General features: G+C 42.2%; 1 protein-coding gene across 6 annotated transcripts in view; it reads right to left on the bottom strand.

The window, feature by feature from the left end:
- The window catches only part of LOC128690775 (myelin regulatory factor-like protein), a 300,340-nt gene that overhangs the window by 184,343 nt on the left and 104,095 nt on the right, over nt 1-11,902 (bottom strand). For 5 of the 6 annotated variants that reach the window (XM_070088405.1, XM_070088399.1, XM_070088400.1 and 2 more), the window contains exon 2: nt 4,739-4,924. The exons of the other annotated variant lie outside the window; for it this stretch is intronic. In XM_070088405.1, the coding sequence (XP_069944506.1) occupies nt 4,739-4,924 (186 nt within the window). The remainder of the gene's footprint in view (nt 1-4,738; nt 4,925-11,902) is intronic. 6 annotated transcript variants of the gene reach the window in all.

Genomic DNA, 11,902 nt, shown 5'->3' with positions numbered 1-11,902 from the left:
CGCTCAGGACCCTGTACACCGTGTACATCAGGCCCATACTGGAGTATGCAGCACCAGTCTGGAACCCACACCTGGTCAAGCACGTCAAGAAATTAGAGAAAGTGTAAAAGTTTGTAACGAGACTAGTCCCGGAGCTAAGGGCATGTCCTACGAGAAGAGGTTAAGAGAAATCGATGTGAGAACACTGGAGGACAGGAGAGAGAAGGTGGACATGATAACAACATACAAAATACTGAGAGGAATTGACATGGTGGACAGAGACAGAATGTTCCGAGATGAGACACAGCAACAGTTGGAAGGTGAAGACTCAGATAAGTCACAGGGATGTTATGAAGTATTTCTTCAGCCAGAGTTGTTAGAAAGTAGAAAAGTCTACAGTGTTGTAGTGGAGGCAGGATCCATACACAGATTTAAGAAGAGGTATGATAAAGTTCATGGAGCAGGAAGAGAGCGCACCTAGTAGCGACCAGTGAAGAGGCGGGGCCAGGAGCTGTGAATCGATTCCTGAAGCCACATATAGGTGAGTACACCGAGACATCTGTTGACAGGAGGTTAATAAGTTGAGGAATATGAAGACAGACAAGAGTAGTGTAGCTGTGTCTATAACACCTCTACTTTACATTAGGTTTGTTCTACACTCTCATTTATCTCTGATTTCAATAAGTTATGCCACACAGCTGGCCCTCGAGTATTTTTCATGACTATATTATCATGTATGTACTTTATTTTCGTTCCACATAGCACATTCTCAGAGCTTTAAGGGATTCCCCGTAGTTTAGATGTTTTATTGATTATTCGGGTAATATATGATCTCTGTACTTGTTCCAGTTTTGCTCTTTCTCACTCTCCTGCCTTGTCAGCCGCTGTAAGCTTTGAACAACATTACAGACGTGAGAGTACAAGTGACTTGAAGCTTATCATTCTTGGAGTGACTTGTTCAGAAATTTCTCATAATCCAATCTGTCACTTCACAAGCTTCTCAAAGTGATTGTCTTATTGACAGGCGATTGTTTGTCTTATTGACATGTGACCTCTCTAAACGAGAGGTCACCTGTCATATCATATTACACGTTCCTTTCGCAAAGAAATATGCCCAAAGTCTCCACCCACTTAGTGGTATGAGGGAAGATGGTTGGTGGAAGGCTGAGTTATCAGAGAGTAGCTGAGGCTCTTGTGACGCTCGTTAGAGGGTTCTTGTGACGCTTGTTAAGAGTTATTACGCTAAAGTTACTACAGATGTTATTGACCGAGGGTCACTGACGTTTAGCAGGAAGTGTGCTGGAGTGTGCAACCCTGAGGTAGTCAGGTCCTGATGTAAACATGAGAGCAAAGTGCACTGTATGAACCCTCCACGTGTCTGGCGGACACCAGGTCGGTGAGAAGCCTATAACTAGATATTAACACAAGTAATATCATTCAAGAGTGAGCGTTGTAAAGTGTGATTAAGGCTACTCCTGAGTCAACAGCTGCTTGTTCAGCTGTTGCTCAACAATTTGCCTCACCCGACACCTTCACCGTTATAGTGTCACACCATCACCATTATAGTCACGATACCATTATGGTGTGATGACACCATCACCATCATGGTGTCACGACGCCAACACCATCATGGTGTCACGACACCAACACCATCATGGTGTCACGACACCAACCCCATCATGGTGTCATGATTCCATCACCAACTCACTTCATGATGTCACGACACCGTCACCAGGTGCACCTGTCACTTATACTCACCTGTACGTTCTGGGAAAGAAATAATAATTTTATAATCTACATCTTTTTAGAGTGCGCCTCTCAAAGTTTTGTCAACAGAGTGACTGAACAACGAAATAAATTACAAGTGGAGGTATGGAATGATAGAAATTAAAAATACTTCATGATAGGTTAAAACTACGAAACATGACACCATGAGCTTAGCTCATATAACTACAAATACGTAATTATCTACGTGTAATAACACAGGTAATTACACATAGGTGATTACAAGCATAACTACAAGCAGACGGTTGAGCTCTCACAAGTACGCTACCTACTGGACTCTCGTGACACTACGCCCCTACGCAACCACCTCCTCCCACAACAGACCGTCGGATACACTCAGGAGGACAGGGTAGCAGCAAACCTTGTATATTTTGCAGTTAAGAACGTGAGGATGTTGATGCCGATCATCGCCTGCCACCCGCCGCCTCGATAAAAAACCTGATGCCACTCCCCCTATGGGGAGCCACTGCCGGGTCACCACATGGAGAAAACACGGGCCAGGATATCCTGGGGAACCTATGTACCTGTACCTGTTTACCCAAGTAGATCTGTTTGTGACTTGATAAAGCCCACTGTGTAGGGGGAAACGTAGTCAATAAAGGATCGCATTATACTGCATTTATGTTTGTTTTTCCTATGACCACAGTGCCGAGCATATCGTCAGAGGCTCACAACAACAGAATAACCTCTTCAGTAAATCTAAGAGTAGCCTTCAGGTATCTCAGTAAAGTCATCCACTACCCTACATACGACAAATCTTTAAATATGCGGCACCAGCGTGAAACTCTTACAAGATAAAGCATGTTAATTAAGAAACTGCAGAAAGTGAAGACGTATGCAACGAGATTACTCCCAGAGCTAAGTGAAAAGGAGAGACTAAAGAGACTGAACCTGATGATATTAGAGGATAAAAGAACCAGGGAAGACATGATAACAATACAATAAAATTCTCGAAGAACTTGAGAAAGTAATCAGAGACAGACTGGGAAACGAGAGAAAGGTACACGAGAGTACAGTTGAAAATTAAAGACCGGATATAACTCTCAAGAAGCAGTGGAGATCGGCTCCATCCTTACTTTTAAGAATAGGTATGAAAGAGCAGACGAGGCTAAGGGGGAGTAAAGTTAAGAGGTAGGGCCAGGACCCAAGACTCGACCAGTTCATCCACAAATAGGTAAGCACAAATAGATGTGTCTACACAATTTCAGTGTTTATATTATTATCATCATCAAAAAGAAGCGCTAAACCTACTAGGGCAATACAGCGCTGCTCAGTGTTTACAAAAGAGAAAAATCAGGCTGACTGAAACCCCAAGAACCAACTGAGATGGATCAAATGTAAGGAACCAAATAAGAGAGTACAGTACTTGTGGATAGTAACCAAATTAATAACTTCAAGTACTCGAATGCAATATACTATATATGCATATTAAAATAATTATTTCTGAGTTATTAGGGCTGCAATTCACCTGTACACATTAACATAAAAAATATTTTAATATTTAAAATGGGGATGAATGTAAACTCGCAGTGTACTGTATATACACAGACATAAGTAGATTTCATTTAGGACAATCTTCAAATGGTGTTACAGTCAACAATTCTAACTTTTTTTTACAACAGTTTTGAGGCCATATAAATATTATGGGAATATTTATATATATTACACACCTCTCAGTGTAGGTGTATATGCCACGTGAATATATGTCAGAGCGTGCAATATAGGCCACAGGAAGGCGAAACACAGAACACCTCAGCGTGAGGCCGAAACTATAAATTTTCTTGATAATTCGTTGAGTTTTTCAGTGGATGGCTGTCGCCCGTTACTGGTGACCCCAGCGACACCTCTAACGGACCAACCCATAACAGGGTCTCTCACGACCTAAAACCCATACTCAGGGTGGTAGTTTGTGGTAAAAAAAAGCATGCTTTATAACAGGAAGATCCTGCCTATCGCTGAGTAGTAGCACATTCCTCTCACAACTAACAGGACATGGGTACATTGTCAAGCAGGGCAGATGTATAAGTTCCCTTACTCCTGCTGCTCGTGTTCACGTAGCAGTAACTAGGTACCTAGAAGGGCTCAAACTTGTTCAGTTAAAAAGAGAAATTTGTCGACAGCTGTGGGGCATATGGAAATATGTCACACTACCTTACCTTATTAAGTCATCTTGGGTTAATAATCATAAGACTGTCATGTTTTCTTTTTTTCAGTAGTCCACTCCAGCAAAATTACGGAAGATTTGAAAGAAAATCATGAAGCAGATCTAACCTAACTCTTCAACATCAGACGGTCCTCAATGTTGTAACACAGGAAAAATGTACATACACCTCAATGGACCTAACACTGGTTAAGCTGGGTTATGTTTAAGGTTCAGTGACGACACGTGGATAAAATCATCAGAACATGTCAGTTACGTATATCAAAATATTCAGCTCACAATCGAAAGGCCTTTAGTTCGATAGAATGACTCCTGTTGCCCCAGACAACATATAAGTAAAAAAAAAATAAGTACTAGATGTTAATCGACTGTTTTTGGCCACATCCCTAAGAAAACTGCTATATAAATGTGTAAGACACTCCAATCCTGCTGGAAATTATATACTAGTGAGCAAAATGCCACACAGTGAGTGTCCGGTTACGATTCCTGGAGAGTGTTGAAACTGTGGGAGTCTTTTCTTACACCGGTTGTCCATATTCACCCATTAGTAATTATTAATAAGTACCTGGGTGTTAGTCGATTGGTGTGGGTCGCATCCCGGGACAAAATTGACCTAATTTGCCCGAAATACTCTGCATAGCAAGCGGCTTTCTATATAGTAGTATGTCGTTAATGTCAGCTAGGACTCTATACCTTGTAATTGTAGAAGATATTATTATTATTATTATTATTATTATTATTATTATTATTATTATTATTATTATTATTATGTAAGGTTCGTCAGCTGCCTTCAAGAGAGAGCTGGACACATACCTAAAGTCAGTGCCGGATCAGCTGGGCTGTGGCTCGTACGTTGGACTGCGTGCGGCCAGCAGTAACAGCCTAGTTGATCAGGCTCTGATCCATCGGGAGGCCTGGTCATGAACCAGGCCGTGGGGGCGTTGATCCCCGGAATAACCTCCAGGTAACAGGACAAGTGTTTCCTGACGCGAGTCTGATCTAAAAACAAAGAAAATAATTCACCGTGTCTAATTTTTGGGGGATATCCTAAGTAATTTACACATATATTACTATGAATGATAATTTGTGTAACTGTATTTACGTGTACCTAAATAAACTTATCCTAGTTTTGTAGCTCTAAAAGAATGACTCCCAATAAATATATATGTGCGTGACAGAGGAACCAATATAAATATGTACAATATATTAATGTAATTTATCTATATGTAAAACCTCTATATGATAATTTAAATAAATAAAGCCAATAATAAAAAGAAATCAGTAGAGTTTAAAAATAATTTAGGATGCCTTTAAAATCCTTTAAAAGAAAACGACGACGTACAAAACGTTTTCTGTTGTTTATGAGCCGTGACTAAACTGTTAATGTGATGAAGAACGGTTTTTCCCGGTTACCTGTCCTAGCATATTTTAATCTCTCTTGGTTCCAATGTTGTTTTTAACTTTATATTCTCAAAACAGAAGGAACAACGAGCCGACCAGTACATGACAAAGATGCATCAAACAACATAAAAGCTTAAGAATTAATTGGGTTTTCCTAAGCTTCTACATAATTTACTATATACGTGTAAATACTGTAAACTATTCGAGTTATGTGTGAGGACTACATAGAAGTTATTTACACAACAACGTTTCGCTCAAGGAAAGCAAAACGTTATAACAAAGGTTTTTGCTCATTATTTATTTATATCCTTAAGCTAATTTCTATAAACACGCTATTTAGTTCTGGTTACGTTAACGTCAATTAACGTGTTGTAACTAATTAGAAGACCTTATTGAAATTAGTAATTTCAGAGGATTAAAAACCCAAGACGACCCCAAAAAAAAAAACCAAGCCTCACACACTCAAGTGTGTGAGGCGAGAGCGTTGCCTACCAAGCTACGGGACAACAGATGATGATTATTATTATAATCAAGGGAGAAGCGCTAAACCCGGTGGATTATACAGCGCCTGGGGAGGATGTGGAAGGCATTCAGGCTTAATTCGGGGAACTGGAGCACAGATTCAATTCCCTAAATCAAGAGCCCCTCACCAACATCAAGGAACCTTCCTTGAGGGGCAACAGATGATGAGAGACTTCCATACTCAACTTAGCCGAGTACAACCAATCACTATTGTGGAGCCTCTACGTAGTCAGTCTCGGGGGTCATTGTCCCCGCGGCCCGTTCTATGACCTACCCTCCTAATTGATGGCGTCACTACCATAATTACTCCCTCATGAGAATAACAAAATCACAGCAGAATATTTTTATGTAGGAAAGGTAGAAGTCATGCAGCCAGATAAGATAAGATTTCGTTCGGATTTTTAACCCCGGAGGGTTAGCCACCCAGGATAACCCAAGAAAGTCAGTGCGTCATCGAGGACTGTCTAACTTATTTCCATTGGGGTCCTTAATCTTGTCCCCCAGGATGCGACCCACACCAGTCGACTAACACCCAGGTACCTATTTGCTGCTAGGTGAACAGGACAACAGGTGTAAGGAAACGTGTCGAAATGTTTCCACCCGCCGGGAATCGAACCCGGGCCCTCCGTGTGTGAAGCGGGAGCTTTAGCCACCAGGCCACCGGGCCACAACCGGCCAGAACCACTCATACGTTTCAAAACCATGTCTTCTCTTGAAGTTACAATATGTTGGTAACAATGGTTGAATGGGATATACACCATACCTTGGTAACAATAGCTGGCTGGGTTATACATCCTACTTTGGTAACAATAGCTGGCTGGGTTATGCATCCTACTTTGGTAACAATAGCTGGCTGGGTTATAAATCCTACTTTGCTAATAATAGCTGGCTGGGTTATGCATCCTACTTTGCTAATAATAGCTGGCTGGGTTATGCATCCTACTTTGGTAACAATAGCTGCCTGGGTTATACATCCTACTTTGGTAACAATAGCTGGCTGGGTTATACATCCTACTTTGGTAACAATAGCTGGCTGGGTTATGCATCCTACTTTGGTAACAATAGCTGGCTGGGTTATGCATCCTACTTTGGTAACAATGGCTCTCTGGGTTATACAGCCTACTTTGGTAACAATGGCTCTCTGGGTTATACAGCCTACTTTGGTAACAATGGCTGCCTGGGTTATACACTCCAGCTTGGTAACAATGGCTTCCTGGGTTATACACTTCAGTTTGGTAACAATGGCTGCCTGGGTTATACACTCCAGCTTGGTAACAATGGCTGCCTGGGTTATACACTTCAGCTTGGTAACAATGGCTTCCTGGGTTATACACTTCAGTTTGGTAACAATGGCTGCCTGGGTTATACACTCCAGCTTGGTAACAATGGCTGCCTGGGTTATACACTTCAACTTGGTAACAATGGCTGCCTGGGTTATACACTTCAGCTTGGTAACAATGGCTGCTTGGGTTATACACTTCAACTTGGTAACAATGGCTGCCTGGGTTATACATTTCAGCTTGGTAACAATAGCTGGCTGGGTTATACATCCTACTTTGGTAACAATAGCTGGCTGGGTTATAAATCCTACTTTGCTAATAATAGCTGGCTGGGTTATGCATCCTACTTTGCTAATAATAGCTGGCTGGGTTATGCATCCTACTTTGGTAACAATAGCTGGCTGGGTTATACATCCTACTTTCGTAACAATAGCTGGCTGGGTTATACATCCTACTTTGGTAACAATAGCTGGCTGGGTTATGCATCCTACTTTGGTAACAATAGCTGGCTGGGTTATGCATCCTACTTTGGTAACAATGGCTCTCTGGGTTATACAGCGTACTTTGGTAACAATGGCTCTCTGGGTTATACAGCCTACTTTGGTAACAATTGCCTGGGTATACACTCCAGCTTGGCTGCCTGGGTTATACACTTCAGTTTGGTAACAAGCTGCCTGGGTAACACTCCAGCTTGGTAACAATGGCTTCCTGGGTTATACACTTCAGTTTGGTAACAATGGCTGCCTGGGTTATACACTTCAGTTTGGTAACAATGGCTGCCTGGGTTATACACTCCAGCTTGGTAACAATGGCTGCCTGGGTTATACACTTCAACTTGGTAACAATGGCTGCCTGGGTTATACATTTCAGCTTGGTAACAATGGCTGCCTGGGTTATACACTTCAGCTTGGTAACAATGGCTGCCTGGGTTATACACTTCAGCTTGGTAACAATGGCTGCCTGGGTTATACACTTCAGCTTGGTAACAATGGATGCCTGGGTTATACATTCCAGCTTGGTAACAATGGCTGCCTGGGTTATACACTCCAGCTTGGTAACAATGGCTTCCTGGGTTATACACTTCAGCTTGGTAACAATGGCTGCCTGGGTTATACACTCCAGCTTGGTAACAATGGCTTAGCACTCAGATTTGATAACCTTGTCTTCGGTTACACACTTGAACTTGGTAACCTTGACTTCCTGGATTACACGCTCACCATTTGTTTGTAACATACCTGACTTCTTTACGCACTCTATATCTGACTTCATTACACACTCCAGCTTGTCAAGAGTTGTCTGCCTTATCTGCAACTATCACATCTTTTTACAAAGCTGTACTGTTTCTCCTATTGTGTCGCCCTCTAGTCCCTTCCACTTCACCAACTACAGTAAACACCGTTTGCCAGATTCGTTCCCGCCTAGCCTCGTGGTCTTATCGTACCTGTTCTTAAAACTATGTATGCAGCCCGCCTCTACCACTTCTTCGTCGAGATCATTCTACTTGCCGACCACACTGAGACAAAGAAATGCATCCTGACATCTGTTTCTAACTTCCAGTTGTGTCCCCGAGATCCCGTTTCTCGACTCTTAAAAAATGTCTGTCCCTGTCTGCCCTATCAATTCCCCTGAGTATTTTGTATGTTATCATTTCTATCCAGTTTCCTCTATCCTCTAATGTCGTCAGATTCAATTCCATTAGCTTCTCCTCATAGTCCATACCTTTTAACTCAGGAACAATCCTTGTTTCGTACTTCTGTACTTTCTCCAGTTTCTTAACATGCTTCCTCAGGTGTGGGTTCCTTACTGGTGCTGCACTCCAAGATGGGCCTAACATATGTTGAATAAAGCACACGAAAAAACTGTGTTGAGATTCCTTAAACACGTTTAGATTTCCCAGGCGAGCACTGGCTACAGAGGTTATTCGGTTGATATGAACCCCCGGCGAAATGTTTCTGCTTCTCCTACTGTGTCGCCCTTAATTAATCTCTTCCACTTCTCCACTACTGTGCGTCTATTGTTTTTGCCTTTGTTGTTGTGTCGCCCTTAATCTTTCTATTTCTCGACTAGCTATTATTTCTGCTTCTGTTGCCCTCTAGTCTTGTGCACTTAACTGATGTGTAGCTATTGCTTGTTTCTGTTACTGTTGCGTCGCCCTCTAGTCTCTTTCACTACTGTATACCTACTGTTTCTACTTCTGCTATTATGTCGCCCTCTGATCTCTTTCACTTCTCTACTAGTATCGCTATCCAAATGGATCATTTGTGTATTAAACTTCCATCAGTATCCACTTATTCTGCTTTTGTTCGAGTTAAACAATCTGGTATTGTCTATCATGTCTTTTCAAGTATCTCTTCGAGGATTTTCTAAAAACTACGAACCCACAATACCTACCACTGCTTTGCTTATTAAAGGATTAGTGAGCGATAATTCTAGCTGCGAAAGTAACGTTTCTAGCTGGAGATCAGCAGGAGGAGGATCGAGTCTCCACGCCTCTACTTGCGTTGAATAACCCACGTGGGCTTAGTAGTTCATATAATTACATGTATTGATAACAATTCATATATTAAGATATAAGAACGAGTGCTACTGACTCAGCTAAGTACGTCTAACTCACACCCACCTCATACACTCATGTATCCGTCCAAGTTATATTTAAACTGCCCACAATTCGTGTCTCAATGACGATGCTAAAACTAACACCTTCAATGGGGGTACTTTGATGTTGGTGAAACGCTCTTGAGCCAAGGAAATGGAGTTCTCCTCACCTTCCTTGGGACAAACCTGATCACCTCCCATCCTTCAGGCGCTGTATTACCCAAGAACATAATTTGAAAGCTAGCGCATCTTCTCTAGTGGTCAGAATTTAAATCAATTTGAGTGAAAATAATGATGGTCATAATGACTGTAAAGATGATGGTGAGAATGAGGAGGAGGAGGAGGAAGGTGCAGAGGAAAGCTTAACAAAGCAAGAGGTGATGCCCTTGTTGCCCTCAGAACCGGTAGGATAGCTGTGGGCAGGGCGGGTCTACTGCAACCCACATCCACTTGTCGTATTAACATTTGTATCGTAATTACATCTCACGCTGTTATATCAGCCATTATAACAAAACACGAAATATAATTTCATTATACTCTGAAGCAGCTGTTGTTAGTCTCCGGATGTTCTCACAGCCTAGGTTGACCGAACACGGTTCGGTTGTTCTCACAGGTTAAAACAGAATATTTTGGTTGTTCTTATAGATTAAGACCGAACACTTCGACTGTTCTCGCAGATTAAGACCGAACAATTCGGCTGTTCTCAGTTTAAGACCGAACACTTCGGTTGTTCTCACAGAGTGAAACTGCAGAGCTAGAGAGTGTACAGAAAACCTTTACTGATCCACCGGGAGGTCTGGTCGTGGACCGGGCCGCGAGGGGCGTTGATCCCCGGAATACCCTCCAGGTAGACTCCAGGTAGGGTGACCGAACACTTGTTTGGTAGTTCCCTCAGTCTTAACCAATCGAACTCTTCTGTTTACTGTTATATGAGGAAAAAAAAAACGGGTATAAGGAGACTTGCTGCTCGGTGTCACCTTCCTCATGACTGATTTTCAGGACTTGTCTAACCCATTAGGTGAACTAAGGGCAACCTTTGGGGGACAGATATATATATTATTTTTTTGTATTGCTAATAAATCCATAAATTTATCGTTTTGAGTTCAGACCACTGGAAACACTATGTGGGGTCAGAAAACAGGCGTTGTGAGTCTAGTGTTGGCCCCTACACTGACCAAAACCAATCTGAACTTTCCACTCAAACTTATACACCAGTGTTGATGTAGTCAATCTGAAGAGAAATTCTCAGGTTGTTATACAGGAACCAATAATGACTCACGAAATCGTAATAATACGATTGCAAACAAACCATACCACGGGCGGGGATTGAACCCACGATCAGTCATAAAACTCCAGCTATTTTAAACTGCTTTATAAAGTTGGCAAATTTGCACCTACACACCACAAAAATGATGTTAATCTTTCTTTGGGTTAAATACTTTAGTATTAAAGTATGAAGCCACTCTTAAGTCAGCAATTGTCACATGGAACAATATACCATTGAATATTATATACAAAACTTGGGAAGTGACATCTACATAGTCCAACAACAATCCGAACCTTTCTATATATAAGATATTCCAGCGTTGAAAGTTTGAAGACACTCTGAAGAGGCGTTCTTAAGTTTTTGCATGGAAACTTGTAAGGAAAAAATCTGAGATCCAATACAGTTATCTTCTCTCAATCCATAGTTAATAATTTTGCTCAGTATGTTACAAGGTAGAATAACTGTATTCTTGAAATACACTGTAGTAATGTTCGTCAATGTCACACCAGACCACGCCAGACCTGGTCAACAAGACCGCACCAACCTACACCAGACCACGCCAGACCTGGTCAACAAGACCGCACCAACCTACACCAGACCACGCCAGACCTGGTCAACAAGACCGCACCAAACTACACCAGACCACGCCAGACCTGGTCAACAAGACCGCACCAACCTACACAGACCACGCCAGACCTGGTCAACAAGACCGCACCAACCTACACAGACCACGCCAGACCTGGTCAACAAGACCGCACCAAACTACACCAGACCACGCCAGACCTGGTCAACAAGACCGCACCAACCTACACCAGACCACGCCAGACCTGGTCAACAAGACCGCACCAACCTACACAGACCACGCCAGACCTGGTCAACAAGACCGCACCAAACTACACCAGACCACGCCAG

The sequence above is a fragment of the Cherax quadricarinatus genome, chromosome 24 (assembly GCF_038502225.1).
Source record: "Cherax quadricarinatus isolate ZL_2023a chromosome 24, ASM3850222v1, whole genome shotgun sequence".
NCBI lineage: Eukaryota > Metazoa > Arthropoda > Malacostraca > Decapoda > Parastacidae > Cherax > Cherax quadricarinatus.
This window is presented reverse-complemented; position numbering and strand designations above follow the sequence as displayed.